This window comes from Mastigoproctus giganteus, chromosome 6 (genome assembly GCF_048544385.1).
Source record: "Mastigoproctus giganteus isolate SK-2022 chromosome 6, ASM4854438v1, whole genome shotgun sequence".
Classification (NCBI taxonomy): Eukaryota; Metazoa; Arthropoda; class Arachnida; order Uropygi; family Thelyphonidae; genus Mastigoproctus; species Mastigoproctus giganteus.
Window position 1 is genome coordinate 218,532,987 of NC_143580.1, and position 19,961 is coordinate 218,552,947.

At 36.6% G+C, this 19,961-nt stretch overlaps 1 protein-coding gene across 1 annotated transcript in view; it reads right to left on the minus strand.

Moving 5' to 3' along the window:
- Positions 1 to 5,070: 5,070 nt before the first annotated feature.
- Positions 5,071 to 19,961, minus strand: part of LOC150084990 (uncharacterized) — a 41,551-nt gene continuing 26,660 nt past the window's right edge. The window contains exons 5-6 of the mRNA XM_090376425.1: positions 18,481 to 18,690; positions 5,071 to 5,358 (exon numbers count right to left, since the gene is read on the minus strand). Coding sequence (XP_090232551.1) covers positions 5,071 to 5,358; positions 18,481 to 18,690 — 498 coding nt within the window. The remainder of the gene's footprint in view (positions 5,359 to 18,480; positions 18,691 to 19,961) is intronic.

The following is a 19,961-nucleotide window of genomic DNA, read 5'->3' on the forward strand; positions in this document are numbered from 1 at the left end:
TTGCAAGATTAAAATGTTCAGGATTTTTCTGTGGGGCTATTTAAATGGCATGCCTATTCCAAGAATACCAGGATACCACAGAGAACCTAAAAAACAGTGATAATTGGGGCATTTTCCAAAACCGACCATGTTATTCATTAGTTTGCAACAGGGTACCAAAAACACTGATTTCATGCATTGAATCTAAAGGGTGCCATTTTGAAGTTTAAACATACTTTTCTATATAACCATAAAATGTTTTCTGTGTTTATTAAATAAAAGTTTAGTTTCTATAGGGTAGTTATAATTAAAGTATATCCTCCAGCTATATGTAGGTGGAAAACAGTTAATGGTAGAAAGTTTAAATTTGGAATGGACCCTCCAACATATGAAGAAATGAAAATTTCAAAAAAAAAATTAGTTCCAAAAACTGAATTTTGTGCTGAGAACACCAGAATGCAAATCTAACATGTAGCCATTGCTGACACCACATCTCAAAATGTCACTTCAAAAGAGTCATGCTTTGTCAAAAAAGCTGCATAATCAACATTCTCCCACAATGGGCAGAAAAGGCCTGAATTCAAATCCCACCAATGATGTGAAGAATTTTTATTGGACAGTTTTCACAACATGGCAAAGTCAAGTTAGTTGTATATCCCCCACACTCCGCCCTCAGAAACTTAGGTTTTTATCGAGCAGCCCAATAGAACAATGCACACAATTATAGATACAATATACTGATGCCTAGCCTTAGTTGCTTAATACACCTAACCTAATAACCAAAACAACAGCAACTCCATGGATGCATTTAAAGAAGAGGACCATTTTTGTGCTATGCAAAATGAGAATATCTGAAGAAATTGGAGATGACTATTTGTAGTTACAAATAGTCATCTCCCAGTCATGGAGGCTGTTGAAGAGGTTGCTATTAATGTGGTACATCAAAAATTCAATATTTGTGCATTAGTGCTAGGGCAATATCATAACAGCTTAACATTCCAGAGTCAACTGTCTGTAAAGTTTTTCAATCCCTCATTCACTGATATCAATACAAGGCTCATTTGGTGTAAGAAGTAACATGAATTGATCCACATAATTAGAATGACTTTATGGTTTCTAGCAAGGATGGAGATTGATAGCATATGACCAAGGAGGCTCATTTCCAGGGAAGTGGCAGGGTGAATATCCATAATTTCTGGCTGTGGGGATCACCTCCAAACATTGTCAACAAAGTATCTCCATTGTGCACCATATTAATGTTTGATGTAGGTTTACCATGAATTCTGTAATTGGATCATTTTTATTTGAGGTTCGAGCTTGTGATCTAGAGTTATACTGCAACAGCTGAGCAGGAGATAAGCTGGCTGGAAACAACTGTCTTTGCAGGATGGAGCTCTTCCACACACATGGTTGCTCAGTAACTCAGCTGCTTCATAGCATATGATGATGCCCACATCACTTCCCCATCATTTTATGAACATTTGGCTACCTCAATCTGTGGAACTCAATCCACAAAAAACTTAAATTAATTCTGAAATTGTTATTTTAGTGTAAATAACATTGCAGAGATAAAGGACTTAAATATTATTCTTACATTTATTAAAGAAGGATGAATAATTTCTTTTCTCCTGAGTTTTCATCATATTATTTTACTGAAATTTCATAAAGAGAAAATACAATCTTAGCATTGCAAAGTTACCTGTAAAAATTGTCAGCTGGCATTGATAATGATTGAATAAGACTATAGTCAGTACATATGTAATTATTGCTAGCACAGCGGCATAGTTTATGTGGTAACAAAATGAAACATTACAATAAGGAAAGAGAGAAGAACATTACCTATGGAGTAACATGAACAACTAATCAGTGTAAAACATTTTATCATAGCGAAGTGAAGTGTTATATTTGGTTGTGTTCAAAATTGGCATATCGGAGTTAGTAATTTTGGGTTCTAGTTTTTGCTGACATTTTGATGAGGATCCTTAAGCTAAATTCCCTTTGTGAGGAATACAGGTATTTTGAAGTAATCTGGATTGTTTTGTTGATGTGTTCTCACTTAATTACTACTCCATAAAATCTGATCTATATCATCACACACATACCTTGTTTATACTGAAAGGTGGAAGATGAAGAGAAAAGGTATTTAGATATGAATTCTGCCTGCGAGACAGTTTAGTAAAGTTGATGCTAAGGCAGTGGTAGAAAAAGGAAGTCAATCTGTGAAAGATTCCTTACTCCTTGCCAGTAGCTGCTGAAAGCTCCGGAAAATTCTGTAGCTGTTTTCTCAAGGTGTACTGAACTTTTCCCTCCATCTGATCAGAAAACAAATAATAGCCTCTGTTCTAGTTAGTGGAATTATATGCCATTTTGGCTGCCCACAGTCAGTCTTGAGTGACTGAAGCCACACTTTACATCATAACTTCTCTAGCAAATATGCAGACTCCTAGGAATAAAAAAAGACCTTCAGCACACCTTATACTCCTCAGAGCAACACTGTTTTTGAGGAATGCCTGAACTAATCAATAAAAGGAACAGATGCATAGTAAGCTAAGTGGAACATTGTGTTAGAGCTTGGGATAAATATCTGAATCAAGCAGTATCTTGTTATAATGCAGCATTGCACTGCAGTGTCCTTTACAGACACAATCCACCATTTCTCTGTGACATCTCCATAATCATCCCAGAAACTAGACATGATGATATTTTTCAAAGTATTAAACACTGGCTGACAAGTTTAGACTCACAAATGAAATAATAAAGGGCTGTAATAATGAGACTGCAAAAAAAATAACAAAATTACATAAATTGAATTATTCTCACTGTGTCATTGTATAAATAGAATCAGATTATTTAAGCTATCAGGGTCAGGGACCTTGTGCTTTTTAGACATATAGGAAAAAGGAATTTGGAGAACAAAATACACGCTAAGGTCAGAGAATCTTATTATTAGGTTTTCAAAGGTAACTTTCCATATAAAACAGGTGTAAACTACATGTAAGGAACAGACAATGCATTTTGCTGCTATAAGGAAATATTTTTCTGGGAAAGAAGAGACTTTCATTTCTTGGTTTTCTCTGAAGGCACTTTTGAGGCAGCAGCTTGCAAGTGAACCCTTCCAAGTGCACAAGAGGTAAATTATCCTCTAGGCACCTCAGATCACAACTTGGTGATGGTCTCTTCTCCAATGGAGCCTTTCTCTCATGGCCATTCTCTGCCTCATGTTATTTGACAGTACAAGAATGCAAAATGGGATGACCTGTGAGATTTTTATTCTTCTTTTCCTTAGTTGGATTACTGTTTTAAATCATCTGATATCAATGTCTGCTCAGATCGTGTCAGTGAAATTATTCTTGAAATTATTAATCCTTTATTCCATACTTTATTCCATACTCCCACGATTGTTAAAACTGGATGGTTCTATTGCCACCTCAGCTAAATGTACAGCCGACCTGCTAGCATACTACTTTTCTTCTAACTTTGTATTGATGACCTTGATAAACCACCTCCTACCATTTCCAGTACACTCCACTCAATGCCTCCTGTGGTCTTCTGTCAAAAGGATGTCAGAAGAATTCAAAACAATCTTGGTGCCAAGAAAGCCCCATGTCCTGATTGTGTTTTTTTCCACTTGTTCTTAACACTTGTGCTCCTGTTTTGTGTATCCACCACCAATTCCTTAAATGCTGATCTCCAGGTAATTCTCCATTTGGGGAAAAATAACTTTGTAGTTTTATTCCTTCTAAAACTTCTAAAAAAAGATTCTTCTGCTCCTATGCTTATTTTAGATGACACCCAGATTTCTAAATAAGATCACATATCCCTATTAGGGATTATGCTAACTTCTAATCTCTCCTGGTACAAGCACATGACAAATATTGCTTCCTCTGCATCTAAAAAACTTGGTTTTTCTATTTTGCTCATTACTTTTCTTCTAAATGTCTACTCACTCTGTACAAATCTCAAATCTGCCTTACAGTGGATGGAATATTGTCTCATATCTGTGGCAGTGCCCCCATAAGCTCTATCGGCCTTCTGGACTCCATTAAAAAGAGAGCATTTGTGTTAATTAATAACCTATCTCTTACAAAGGTTCTTCACTCTCTGTTTCATAGATGTTCTGTTTCTGAAGCATGATTTTTCTATAGTACTTCCATGGGTGCTGTTCTTCTGAACTGGCTTCTATAATTCCCCCTCTCTCTTCCAAACCAGTCCAAACATGTGCAACAACCAGTCAACATCCTTTTACTATCCAACTTCAAACCCACAGAAACACCTTTTCTTCTTTCCCATTTATCCCTTCAGCTTCTGTTTTCTGGAACAACATCCCTTCAAATGCATTTCCTGAAAATTACAATCTATAGAAATTCAAGTCTAATGTTAACAAGCATCTCCTTTCATCTTCTCGATCTTCAACCCAAACGTGGTACCAAGTACTACAGGTTCTAATACCTTTCATGTTTGGGATTTTCATTAAAAAAATATACACCATAAAGAAGAATATCCCTAACTTACCGGTATTTGGCGCATTATAGCCTCAGTTGCTGATGCGCCAATAAAACCCAAACCCTAACTTACATCAATTGCACACCAATGCATGCAAAAGACTTAAAGTAGAAAAGTCTGCAATAACTGGTAATTTTGATTTAATGTAGTCGGTTTCATTACTTGGACTGAAAAGACATCAGCAGCGTGACTCAAGTTTTTATAGGAAAATGTTCTGTTCCTGAAAAAGTGGAAAATACCTCAATGGAGCTGTTTAATGTTGTGAAACCTGGCCATACAATTAGTTTGAGAAGTCTATCACATCAACACTACACAATAATTATTATTGCATAGTTAAGCAATAAAGGGTGCTCTACAATTTGTAAGGTAACCTTTTTCAAGCCCGAAGACAGAATTACATAGTTGGATTCAAAATTGTCACCACATTAGTTTGTTTTGGTATTGTACAGCGTCTGAAAAATTGTTAATTTTATAAATTTCACAACCAAATAAACTATATTTTATCATATGGTAAACGTATTTTTTCAATTATTCCTTTGAATAATTAACCTACCAATAATGACCTTTTCAAATCATACCATACCATAACTATCCATTACTCTCCATTATATGGGGTATTACTGCTATCTCATCACCATTCTTCAGGTGTAGTCTTGTGTTTTCATCATGAAGATATTCTGCATTAAGAGCAAGCATTATGTTGTTCTGCAGACCTTGTAACTCTTGATAGGAATTTAATAATGTTCCTTTTAACAATTTTGTGGTTATTGCTTTTGCAATTAGTGGCATTTTAACTTCTGTTTTTCCAGTAAGGTCTCTTGCTCTAGCAAAGAACAGCACCTTGACATAAATCGAATCTGTTTTTTCCATTCTATCCTGTTAATTAAAAATTGTTTGGTATAGTTAAATGTCTTTTAAATTCACATAAAACTGTACATTAATAATAGAACTGGCTGCAATTTAACAATTAATTATTACCAGTTAGAAAGCATGCTATTCCGCAAATACTGCATATATCTACAGGTAGCCCTCATTTTGTGCTGGTCCAATTTGTGCTGATCACTGACCACAACGGCATTTTTATTTTTATTTTTGCAATTTTTTTATAAATTGAAAGTTTAAAATTGTCAGACAAAATTTATCGGCATCATACTGTGCTATGCACTGTTCATGTAATTTAGGGCAATCTGAGCCAATCAGCAATTAGCGCATCCGTATTAGAGACGAGAAAGGTTCCCGCTCTCAAAGTAGCTACTCGTGGATGCGGGTGGTAAAGGTCAATGTGGTGAAGCATTCAGTTGGTTGTTGTTTACGCTATTTACATGTGTTGTAAATTTATTATGCTAACATTTTTTTATAATTGTGCTATTAATAAATTAAATAACAATAGTGATAGTTGTGTGCAGTTTTTGCCAATCGTGTTATAAAGTTTTTAATTTAATATTTTTAAATAGAATAAAGAAATTCCATGTCTGGTAAAAGTATAACGATATTAAAAGTAAAAGTATGAATCCTAGTGCAATATTCGGAGGATGGAATCTGGTGAAAGCTGCCCTAATGTGTGTAGGGCTATGAATATGCCTCCATCGACTATTACTACAACTATGAAGAATGCTAATAAAATAAAACAATTGATGCAAAGTGATATGTAAAATTTTTGGTGCCCGGAACCTAACCCTGTGATTTCCGATTGACTCCATTATATAAAGGGTTCCATTTGCGCCTGTCCCCCCAGGAGCCTAATCCCGACGTAAATCAAGGGCTACCTGTATATTTCATCAAAAAAAATGCATAAAGGTTGTGAAATGTCTCAATCTTTAACAGTTTACAATCTGCAACAGAAGAATATAATCACATCTACAGTAAGAAACTTGTTTTGAGAATTAAATCCCAGAGCAAATCTGAAACAGACATCAAAGCAACTGCCTTTGCGTAGGCAATCTTCTTTGCTACCCCTTGGTTATCAAAAAACCATTTGATTTGCAACTATACATAGAGCCTTGTTTTTTTTTACCTTTTGAAATTTAAATTAATTTCCACATAATGACTTTCACAGAACACAAATAATGGACTTTTAAAATGGTTACAGACAATTGTAAAGGGAATTATCAAACTTGCTAGAACAGCTCTGCTATAGACGGTGATATGGTCTGCTGGAATGAGAGAGAGAGAGCATATAAAGGCAGACAAGTTACACAAATAAGGAGTTCCTCATTACACAAGACAAACTGACCATCTCAAAATAATGCAAATGAGGCTAGGTTACATCTAGATTAGATTATCACTTTTTTCCCAAGGATGTATGCTTGTTAATGTTAATTTTTTTAATATTAATACTGCAGTTTAAAGCATCAAAATTATTAAAGCAATTTACAAATATGTGTCTATGGCCTTGTCTTTGTGACTGTTTGAGATGAGTTTTGCATCTGCAGAGATATCAAATAGCATTCAAAAGTTCTTGACAAGGAAACAAGTTTATATTAACTAAAATTAAAAGATTAATTTTTAATTGCCAATGGTGGAGAAGTGATTCTTGCACTGTTTCTATTGGAATGAGCAGCAGCCTGGAAAACAAGATGTAGGGTATTTCAGAGACTGCTGGGAGTCATTGCGGTACAAGTAAACACATGGGTTGTGTTAGGGTAGCTAAGAATAGGAACAGGTGCATGTATACTTGCGTATACACCAATGCTAGGAGTTTGGTAAATAAATTTGATGAATTTGAGGTATTGCTCAAAACATCAAAGGCAGATATTGTTAGGATATCGGAGACGTGGTGTCACACAGATATAAGGAATGCAGAACTGGAATTTGGGGAGTACAATGTGTACAGGAAGAATAGACAGGATAGGAATGGAGGAGAGGTTATGCTATTAGTTACGAAACACAAAATCTAAGGAAGTACAGCCAGATGATATGGGTGGACAGTGCAGTGTCAAGTCAGTTTGGTATGACATAAGCACTGGGAAAGCAAAATTGAGATTATGAGTGTGTCATAAGCCTAATGAATCTGATGAGTATAATGAACAACTGTACAGAGAAATAGAATGGGCCAGTAAATCAGATTATCTCATAATGGGGGATTTTAATTTCCCAGATATTGACTGGAACTTGTGGGTTGGTCATTCATACACTAGCAAGACTTTTGTGGATTTATTGGATGATTGTTTTCTACAGCAACACGTTCGAGTGGCAACTAGAGAGAGTAATACTATTGATCTAATTATCAGTAGTGATTCTTCGTGCATTAAGAATCTGCAGATAAAGAAACCACTAGGTGGCAGTGATCACAATGTGCTGATATGGAATTTACTCAAAGAAGTAATTACCATCAAGGGCTAAGGGAAGGGGTTTTTGCTTTCATAAAGATGACTATAGTGGTCTGAGACAGTTTTTAAATTCTATACAGTGGGACCAAATGATGATATTACCAACAGCAAATTCTAAATGGGAAGCATTCAAAGAATTAATCTTGGAAGCTACTAGGCTTTTCATACCAACTAAAAATACTGTTCAAGATTTAGGTCTAAATCAGGGGTCGCCAAACTTCTTTGACCATTGACCCCTTCAAGAGTTTCTTGACTTTTTATCGACCCCCCTCTATTTTACTATTACGTAATTATAATAGGACTAGCAAAAAAAATGCTTATGTGAGTTTTTCGATTGTTTATTTTATAGTTATAGTGTTTATTGTATGTATAATATAGTATATATTATTATATTGGCTTAACATCAAAGGGATACGTTTTTGTTTTTGACGTCCTTCTTAACATTACATATTTAATAGAAGGGATAAGTAATATATAAAATATAAAATTTAATTTAGATAACAAAATAACAATAATACAATCTTCCTTATATATATGAAAATAAGACTTTTATTAACTTAGTATAAAATTTACTAATGTCAATGTGAAGGGTGTGCTTCGTGACTCTTGACAAGATTAGCAACGTTGGGTTCAAAATTAGTAAGTTTCAGCCTTAAATCGCCACAGAATTCTATATCTAGCTTATTTCTTTGTTTTGTTAAAATGGAATTAACATGGCTGAAACCAGCTTCAACCATGTACAAGCTTGGTTGTTGTTGTTATTTTAGTTTTTAGGAGCATTAGCAACTAAGGCCATATTGCTCCGAGATATGCGGTGGTCATTCCCTGACCTTTCCGCATCCTCCGTATTTGGTGGTGACGGGCTCAAACCCCGGTCTAATCAAGAAGCGTGTGCTACGCACTGCTGCTCCTTCCCACCTGGCTACGGAGGCGCCTTACAAGTTTGGAAATGCAAGCAAAAAGGGGAGTACCACTTCAGAAAGTTTTGGATATTTTTCTACAACATTTATATTCGTTCAAAAGTAACTTAAAGTCCTATTTTTAAAAAGTGTCTTAGCTTCAAAATCAACTTGAACATTTCATCAATAAGTTCATCTTGTATGTTACATTCGATATTTTCAATATCTGCAGAAAATGGCATGATAATCCAACCTGGAATGTGCATGTTTTCAAAATCTGCAAAGCGCAATTTAAAATCATCGCTCAAAATTTGAAGATGTTTTGTGTATATCTCTGTCGTCATCTTTTACTTCCAATTGCCGTAGATTCGAAAAGTACTGAAAATCTTTTCAAAACAATGATGATTTAAAAAAGGCTAATTTAGCTTGGAAGCCTAAAAGAATCATCAGAGCTTGAATAATCGTGACATCTTTACCTTGTAGATGGGTCTGTACATCATTAAATTTTGAAAATAAGTCCGCCAAGTAGAAAATATGATTCTTATTTCTCTTCAGTTCATCACTCAAAAACAAATTAACATCTGTAAGAAACTCTAGGGTTGAGTCGAACAACTCAACAAATCTTTGTAGACTTGCACCTCTAGACAACCATCTTACTTCGGTATGCAAGAATAATTGGTTTGATACTTCATCATTTTTTTTCACAAAGTTTGGCAAACAATTGCGATTTAAGAGGATGAGCTCTAATTTGATTAATAGATTTAATACACACTCTTAGAGTATCATGCAGTGCATCACTGAGTGTTTTTGCCACCAAATAGTTTCGGTGCAACACACAGTGAATAGTACGTACACTTTGACCTTTTTCTTTCAGAAAGGCAGCGAAACCTCAATAACAGCCCACCATTGCAGGTGCGCCATCTGTGACTACTGCTGTTATATTAGTAAATGGAATATCATACTTATTTAAATATTCCTCCAATCGCTGAAAAATTGTCAACCCCATTCCATCACTTTCAAGATATTTTGCAAATAAAAATTCGTCAATAATTTGATGTTTGGTTTTACTATAATATCTTACATAAGCCATAAGAATAGAAGAACTATTGAATGTAGATTCATCAAGTTGGATGGAGAACTTACTATTTTTGAGTTCTGATACTACAGTTTTTTCTACATCTTCAGCCAATTCACCAATACGCCTTTTCATGGTATTCACACTCAATGGTAAGCATTTTAAAACAGGGCCAGAATCTTTTTAAATTATGGTTTCAATTACCTCTTTGATTGCGGGTATAACAATGTCCTTTGCAATTGTATATGGTTTTCCTTTTTTTTTTTTGCTATATTAAAATAAATATTGTAGGAGGCTGTTAATCCTTGTTTATTGTCAGCTTCGGCAGGTGCATTCATAAGTGATTTTATAATTGGTCGATGTGTGTATTTCTCTTTCATTTCTTTATAAAAGTCAAGATCTTTATCTTTCTTATCGGGATGGAGTCTTTGATGATGATCTTTCATTTTTGCTGGTTTAATTGCATCGTTACTAAAAGTTTTTTTCACAAAGAAGACACGTAGGCCTTGTTTTGTTTGTTAAATATTACCCGTACAATGATGTCTTATATTTTTCTATCGACCCCTGAGCCCGAATTAACGCCTAACAATGTTATATCGACCCCTGGGGATCGATATCCACCACTGGTCTAAATGGATGTCAGGTGAATTAATGAGACATGTGGCAGAGAAGAAAAATGCATGGGATACATATAAATTAACAGGTAACACAAAAGCCTAAGGAAGATATAAACTGGTCTGTAATCAAGTCAAAAGGATGTTAGGCAGGCAAAGGCAGATTACAAGAAATCTTTGGCAAAGGATGCAAAGAAAAACAGCAAAGAGTTCTTTACTTAAGTAAACTCAAGAAGGAAGGGGATGAATCAGATGGATCCACTTGATATCGATGGTTCAACTGTTAATGATCCTGCTCAGGTAGCTAACAAATTGCATGAGTTCTTGCATCTACATTTAAGCATGAGAAGTTATTCAGAGAAGGGAATTCCAGAGCTGTATTAAACTCTGGCAGTGAGCTGAATGGTTTTGTAATATAATTATGAGAGCTTCCTTGGACTTAGGGGAGGCACCCATGGACTGGAGGTGTGCAAATGTGACCCCAATTCATAATGAAGGATCAAAGGGTGACAAAAGTAATTATTACAGACCTGTTAGTTTAACTTCTGTTCCGGGGAAATTAATGGAGGCACTGGCTAAAGAAGCCCTGCACGATCATCTAGACAAGACTTCAGTTATAGTTCAGACACAGCATGGGTTCGTTAAAAGGAAATCTTGTCTGACCAATTTGATTGGATACTATGACGTGGTCACAAAGGAACTGGATGCAAAGAATAATTTTGATATCATATATACTTGGATCTTAGGAAGGCTTTTAATACTGTTGCACATGGAAGACTGCTGCACAAATTGAAGCAGTGTGGCATTGGAGGCAAATTGCTGCCATGGATGGTTGAGTGGGACAAGACAGAGAGTGGTAATCAATAGACACTGCTCTTTATGGACTAATGTTATTAGTGGTGTCCCTTAGGGTTCAGTGTTGGGTCCATTGTTGTTTTCTGTATTTATTAATGATATTGATGATGGTATATCAGGCTTGATGTCTAAGTTTGTGGATGATACGAAGGTTGGCAGGGTTGTTAATGACACTACTGACAGTATGCTACTGCAACAGGATCTGGAAAGGTTGAACAGATGGGCTGAGAGATGGCAACTGAAGTTTAACATTGACAAATGTAAAGTACTGCATATGGGTAGCAGTAACCCCATAGCAACATATCAACTCTGTGGTACTACACTGACAGTGGTAGAGAATGAAAAGGACCTGGGGGTAATTGTGCAGACAGATATGAAGTTTTGTGAGCAGTGAAGACAGTCGGCAAGAGTAACTCATGGTGTCTTGTCAATGATATACAGGAATTTTTCTAGCAGGGAAAAAGAGATGATTATCCCCTTGTATAAGGAAATGGTCAGGCCACACCTTGAGTACTATATACAGGTCTGGAGGCCTCATTTTAGGAAGGATGTAGAGCTGCTGGAATGAATACAGGAAGGGCAACAAGATTAGTGAATGGAACAAAGGGTTGCTCTTACGAAGAAAGACTTAAGTTTTTCAAATTACAATGTCTAGAGACTAGGCACCTTACAGGTGCCTAGTCTCTAGACATTGTAATTTGACGTTGTAGAGCGAATATCATCTTTTAAGGGCAAAAAAGGTGATATAGTTGTACACGTTGGCACTAATAATATTAAGAGTAGGAGACCGGCAGAATTACTTAACAAGTACAGGTCACTGTTGAACAAAAGCCGAGAATTAGGGTTGAATTTGAAAGTGTCTGCAATTCTGCCCAGACACGATAGGAGAGAGTATATGATGAGAGCCTTGTCGATCAATTCGGCCCTGGAAAGATTGTGCAAGGCTCAAGGGGTAGAATTTTTTTCAGCCTGGACTGTACTTGTTAACAGGAGAGATTGCTTCTACAGGGATGGGATACACTTAAATAGAAAGGGTGCAAGAATATTTGCTGATGCTATCGAGGCAGTGTTAGGTGGGGGTGGGTCGGAAAACTGCTAGCTTGGGGGGAGACAAAGACCAATAGATTGACAGTAGCCACTGGCAGAGGTGAAAGAGATTCTTGCACTGCTTCTATTAGAATGAGCAGAAGCCTGAAAAACAAGATGCATGGTATTTCAGAGACTGCTGGGAGCCATTGCGGTACAAGTAAACACATGGGTTGTGTTAGGGTAGCTAAGAATAGAAACAGGTGCAGGTATACTTGCGTGTACACCAATGCTAGGAGTTTAGTAAATAAATTTGATGAATTTGAGGTATTGCTCAAAACATCAAAGGCAGATATTGTTGGGATATCAGAGACGTGGTGTCACACAGATATAAGGAATGCAGAACTGGAATTTGGGGAGTACAACGTGTACAGAAAGGATAGACAGGATAGGAAGGGGGGAGGGGTTATGCTATTAGTTAAGAAACACATAAAAACCAAGGAAGTGAAGCCAGTCGACATCGCTGGACAGTGCAGTGTTGAGTCAGTTTGGTGTGACATAAGCATTGGGAGATCAAAATTGAGAGTAGGAGTGTGCTATAGGCCTCATAACTCTGATGAGTATAATAAGGAACTGTACAGGGAAATAGAGTGGGCCAGTAAATCAGAGAGTCTTATAATATGAGATTTTAATTTCCCAGATATTGACTGGAATTTGGGGGATGGTTACTCACACACTAGCAGGGCTTTTGTGGATTTATTGGATGATTGTTTTCTACATCAGCATGTTCGGGAGGCAACTAGAGGAAGTAATACTCTTGATTTGATTATCAGCAGTGATTCTTCATGCATTAAGAATCTGCAGATAAATGAACCACTAGGTGGTAGTGATCACAGTGTGCTGAAGTGGGATTTACTCAAAGAGGTAACTACCATTAGGGGTAAAGGGAAGGGTTATTGCTTCCGTAAAGGCGACTACGATGGACTGAGACAGTATTTAAATTCTATACAGTGGGACCAACTGATGATGTTACCAACAGCAAATTCAAAATGGGAAGCATTCAAAGAACTTATCTTGGAAACTACTAGGCTTTACATACCAACTAAGAAATATTGTTCAAGGTTTAGGCCTAAGTGGATGCCAGATGAACTAATCAGACATATGGCAGAGAAGAAAAATGCATGGGATACTTACAAATTAACACATGACACAGAAGCCTATGATAGATACAAGTTTTTTTTTTTTTGGTAGTTGTTGGCACATAGGCTTCTGTGGCCATAATGCACCTCCCAAGGTTTTTGCAGTACTTTGATCCAAGCCCGAGGCGGGAATCGAACCCGTGACCTTTGGGTTGCCAGGCGGGCACTTTACCCACGCGGCTAGCCCGGTCGGCTCAGATAGATACAAGTTGATATGCAACCAAGTTACAAAGGAGGTTAGGCAGGCGAAGGCAGATTATGAGAAATCCTTGGCAAGGGATGCAAAGAAAAACAGCAAAGAGTTCTTTACTTATGTAAACTCTAGAAGGAAGGGGATGAATCGGATTGGTCTACTTGATATCGATGGGTCAACTGTTGATGATCCTGCTCAGGTAGCTAACAAACTAAATGAATATTTTGCATCGATATTCACACATGAGGAGTTATTCAGTAAGGGGAATGCCAGAGGTGTATTCAACTCTAGCAGTAAGCTACAGAATCTTGAAATAACTGGGAGTAAAGTGGAAGAGAAACTGTTGAAGATAAACACAAGAAAGGCACCCGGGGTGGATGGGATCTATCCAGTTATATTAAAGGAGGCAGCAAAGGAAGTAAGCAAACCCTTAGCCATAATCATGAGAGCTTCCTTGGACTCAGGGGAGGTACCCATAGACTGGAAATGTGCAAATGTGACCCCAATTCACAAAGGAGGATCAAAGGCTGACACAAGTAATTATAGACCTGTGAGCTTAACTTCTGTTCCAGGAAAATTAATGGAGGCACTGGTTAAAGAAGCACTGCAGGATCATTTAGACAAGACTTCAGTTATAGCTCAGACACAGCATGGTTTTGTTAAGGGGAAGTCTTGCCTGACCAACTTGATTGGATACTATGATGCAGTCACAAAAGAACTGGATGCAGGGAATAACTTTGATATTATATACTTGGATCTTAGAAAGACTTTTGATACTGTTGCACATGGAAGACTGCTACACAAATTGGAGCAGTGTGGCACTGGAGGCAAATTGCTGCTATGGATAAAGGGGTGGTTGAGGAGGAGAAGACAGAGAGTGGTAATCAATGGACACTGCTCATTGTGAACTAATGTTATTAGTGGAGTCCCTCAGGGCTCAGTGTTGGGTCCATTATTGTTTTCTGTATTTATAAATGATATTGATGATGGTATATCAAGCTTAATGTCCAAGTTTGCAGACGATACAAAGGTTGGCAGGGTTGTCAAGGACACTACTGACACTATGCTGCTGCAACAGGATCTGGAAAGGTTGAGCAGATGGGCTGAGAGGTGGCAAATGAAGTTTAACATTGACAAATGTAAAGTACTACACATGAGAAACAGCAACCCCAGAGCAACGTATCAACTCTGTGGTACTACACTGACAGTGGTAGAGAATGAAAGGGACTTGGAGGTGGTTGTGCAGGCAGATATGAAGTTCTCTGAGCAGTGCAGACGGGCTGCAAGAGTAGCTCATGGAGTATTGTCAATGATATACAGTCTGTCCTCGTATAGCACGATAGTTGCGTTCCTAGAAACCCTCGTGCAATGCAAAATCGTGCAATATAAACAACAGGCCCTATGGGAAAAGTAGGGTTAGGTGCCGACCACCCAAGATTGAACACACATTTGGAACCAAAACATTACCAAACACAATAAATAATCGGGTAATTTTAATCGTTATAAAATACGTAAGTATTTTATAACGATTAAAATACGTAATAAAAATAATATTATATTATAATAAAGTATTTTTAGTATTTTTAATACTAAAAAATATTTTTTACGGATAAAATACGTATTTTATTCGTAAAAAATTATTATATTAAATATAATAGTCGTAATAAAATACTTACGTATTTTATAATACGTAAGTATAAATTATAATACGTAAGTCGTAATAAAATATTGCTAATGCTTTTGCTTCTATCGTAAGCAAACTTGCTTTTTGTTTGATTTTCTATCCAAACAGATGACAGCCGTTCCATCTCTTCCAATTCTTTGTGTTTTAATCTAATGGATTTTAATTACACTTTGAGTTGTTCCCGCTATGAAAGTTGTTTTTATTTTCTCCGCATTCTTTGTAATTCTCCGCGTTGCCTCATTTAGGTCTGTAGCACGTGCAATATCACATGGTCTTTCATTTCGCTCAAAGCGTTTCACAATTTCATATTTTTTCTCTATCGACAGAAGCGGACTGGCCATAAGCCTCACGGGGGAAACCGCGGTGGGCCAGAGGCCGGTGTGATTTTGGCCATAAACCGTATTATGAGGCCACTACAAATTTTCCCGGGTAAGAATTTTTGACCCAGTCCGCCTCTGTTTATCGATATTGCTTCTTTTTTTTTCTCTCTGAATCTGCAGTGTCTTAGCCAGGACGCTTCCTTTTCACACCTTTTAAGTATTTTACTAATTTTTAGGGAATAAAGCACAATTACAAACGAGGTGGCACGCTTGATACACAGAAACAAAGCTGCGCGCGTGTAGCAACTGAATAAACAACACCGTAAAGGCAGAGATACACTATTAACACCTCACATTTTACTAAAGCACATTTCTGGGGGTTACTACCATAAAACAATAAAAACAATTTTCAGTTGCGTTTCTGCTAGTGCAATCTGTTATAAACTGGTAGTAAACTCCATCTAATTGCATTTGCTATTATATCGATAACTGGAATTGTGTTGGTTTTTACGTCATTATGGTGAAATGTGTTTCCCCTTCACTGATATAAAACACATAAATACATTTTCAGAATCTTCTTCGTTCCTATCGTGTTGCGTTCAGTTGGGGTGATTCCGCATTCGACTGCCATTTCTTGTAAACACAAAGGCGAATCGTGTATAAGCGAATTCGGTTCGTGTTATATAAGATATCGTTCCCCTATTTATAAATCGTGTATGATCGAATTCATGTAATGCAAACACGTGTTATACAAGGACCGACTGTACAGGAATTTTTCCAGCAGGGATAAGGAGGTGATTATTCCATTGTATAAGGCAATGGTCAGGCCACACCTAGAGTACTGTATACAGGTCTGGAGGCCTCATTTCAAGAAGGATGTAGAGCTGCTGGAACGAGTACAGAGAAGGGCAACAAGATTAGTGAATGGAACAAAGGGGTGCTCTTACGAAGAAAGGCTTAAGTTTTGCAAATTACAGTGTCTGGAGACTAGACACCAGCGACGTGATCTGATAGAGGTGCATAAAGCCTTGAATGGTTTAAGCATGCTCAATGCTGATGGGATTCTTCCTCTAGCTCAGAAAAATCACCTGAGAGGGCATAAATTCAAATTGAGGAAAGACAGATGTAGGATAGACGTGCGGAAATTTGCCTTTAGCCAGCGGGTGGTTGGTTGGGGGAACAGACTTCCATCCCTTGTGGTGGAGGTTGATAGCCTAAATAAGTTTAAGGCTCAGCTGGACAGGTATTTTGAACGAACAGAGGGGTGAAGTGGAAGTGGTTTTTTTTTTTTTTTTTTTTTTTTTTGGCTGATGCTGCATAAGCTTGCTTTCTTGCATCAAATGCCTCTACTAATGCTAATGCTAAAGGTGATCTGATTGAAGTATATAAGGCCTTGAATGGTTTGAGCATGCTCAATGCTGATGGGATGGTGCCTCCATAGCCAGGTGGGCAGGAGCAGCAGTGCGTAGCACACGCTTCTTGATTAAACAGGGGTTCGAACCTGTGACTACCAAATACGGAGGATGCAGAAAGGTCAGGGAATGACCACTGCCTATCCCCGGAGCAATATGTCCTTAGTTGCTAATGCTCCAAATAACAAACAAACAAACAAGCTGATGGGATTCTTTCTCTTGCCCAGATTAATTGCCTGAGGGAACATAAATTCAAATTGAGGAAAGACATTTGTAGAACAGATGTGTGGAAATTTGCCTTTAGCCAGCAGGTGGTTGATTGCTGGAACAACTTCTATCTCTCATTGTAGAAGTTGACAGCTTAAATAAATTCAAGGCAGAACTATACAAACATTTGGAGTGAATGGACGGGTGAAATGGAAAGGTTTTTCTTTCTTTCTTTCTTTTTTTTTTGCTGATGCTGTATGAGCTTGCTTTCTTGCGTCATATGCTTCTACTAATGCTAATGATGATGCAGCTACAACTGATCATGATTTAACTAACCAAATGCGAAGCTGAACATGCATGTTGGATAAGCAGCAAGAGCTTGATATTTGTGATATATATAATTTACATGGTAATGTAATTTTGAAGTAATATTTTAGTTAATATTTATCAATATATTAAATATAACAAAAGAAATATAAAACATAATAACATAAATATATTTTCACAACTCTTACCAAATGTAATGATGACCCATGTTTGGGTCAGGACCCACAGGTTGGGGATCACTGCACTAGATGCAACCACAACTTTTTTCTCCTATTATACTATTAGTATAGATATAACTGTTTATATGTATAATTCATTGACATGAATTAAATATAAATTTTTGAAATGATTATTTGTAAACACTGATTACTTTATTATTATTCTTATAGAATATTAAAAAAAGAGATGCCCCTGATTCTCTCTTAAAAAATGTTCATATGCACATATAAGTATATGTAAATGAACATCTTTAGTTTAGTTTGGGGACCTTATCTGAATAAAATATGTTCTTTGGGACATACCTTTTGTGCTTAGTATAAATTCGCTTCTGCAAACAGGAGTTCTTGTATGAACTTATGTGCTACATTATTTAAAGGATTGTATTTTTAAAGTATTTTTGAAGAGTTGATTTTGATTATCCATACACAGGTGAGTTCACATGGGCAAGACTATCTACACAGGTGTGAACCTGCCTCATGTAATAATATGTAACACATGTATTTGTGATTAAGTATATAATAATAATGATGTGTAAAATAAAAGTTCAAGAACAAAATGGTAAGCCTTCTAGTAAAATAATTTTAAATTAAAATTTATTACTATATTTAGATTTGAAGCAATAGTTCCAAAATATCCTACCCTGGTTTGCATCTTTGGCTTAACAACTTGCATGTTAACTTTCTTTTTAGGCTGCAAAAGTACCTTTTTTCTCCCTTCCAAGGCCTTCTTTAATTTCTTCTCCTTTTGGGTATCTGGATACTCTACATCAGACAGTCTAGGAACACTGCATGAACTTAATGGTTTAGGATTTTCAGAAGGAAGCGGTTGTTTAACAGGTGGCTTTCTTGCCTGTGAAAAGAAGCAATTTAATTTGTAAGCCTTGCTTTAATAAATGATCTATTATGAAATGGGGTATTTATAGATTCATTATTTAAATTTAAACAGATGTGGCGAAGGGGGTAATACTGGAGACTGATAAAACTTTTTGCAGGGTGTGTTATGGTTACATATGTGATTTATGTCCCACATTCATTTATTTTTTTAATAGTAATAAGTTTATGCAGGTGGTTTAAGTACCATATTTATCTTGCATCCAATTTCACATCAAGGAATATAGAGATTACTTTTATCTCTATGGTGCAATTACAATGCCACTGCATTTGAAACAACATGACTTTGCTGATGTGCTATGTGGGATTAGCTGCCCAGATTATGAAAACTGCTGGCTGCATAATGTCAGTAGTAGAAGGTTATGCATTTCTACTGGTCACAATGACTACATACAACAAATGTACTATAAAAAAAGTGTGTAATCTGAGCAAGAGGAAGGATCCCATCAGGCTTGAGAAAGCTCAGTGCTGATGGGATTCTTCTTTTTGCTCAGATTAAACACTTGTGGGGGCATGAATTCAAACTGAGGAAAGACAGTTGCAGAATAGATGTGCTAAAATTTGCCTTTAGCCAGCAAGTGGTTCATTGCTGGAAAAAACTTCCATCTGTCATGTTTTGCAAATAAAAATTTGTCAATAATTTGGTGTTTGGTTTACTATAATATCTTATATAAGCCATAAAAATAGAAGAACTATTGAATGTAGATTCATCAAGTTGGATGGAGAACTTACTATTTTTGAGTTCTGATACTACAGTTTTTTCTACATCTTAAATAAATTCAAGGCTGAACTAGACAATTTGGAGTGACTAGATGGGCAAAACAGGAAAGTTTTTTTTTTTTTTTTTGGCTGATGTTATATAAGCTTGCTTTCTTGAATCATAAAATTATGCTTCTACTAATGCTAATTACCAATTTAACCCTAGGAACCATGTCTGTAAACTAGAGAGATATATCTCCAATGTTAATTAATGGTTGTTAATGACAGTAATGGCAGTGTACAGGAACTAGACAGGATCTAGAAAATTTGGGCAGATGGGCTAAGAAGTGGCAACTGAAGTTTAACCTTGACAAATGCAAAGTACTGCATATCGGTAGAAGTAACCCCAGAGAAACATACCAACTGTGTGGTACTACACTTAAGGTGGTAGAAAATGAAAAAGACCTGGGAATAATTGTGCAGTCAGATATGAAGTTTTCTGAGTAATACAGAGAGGCTGTCAGGGCAGGT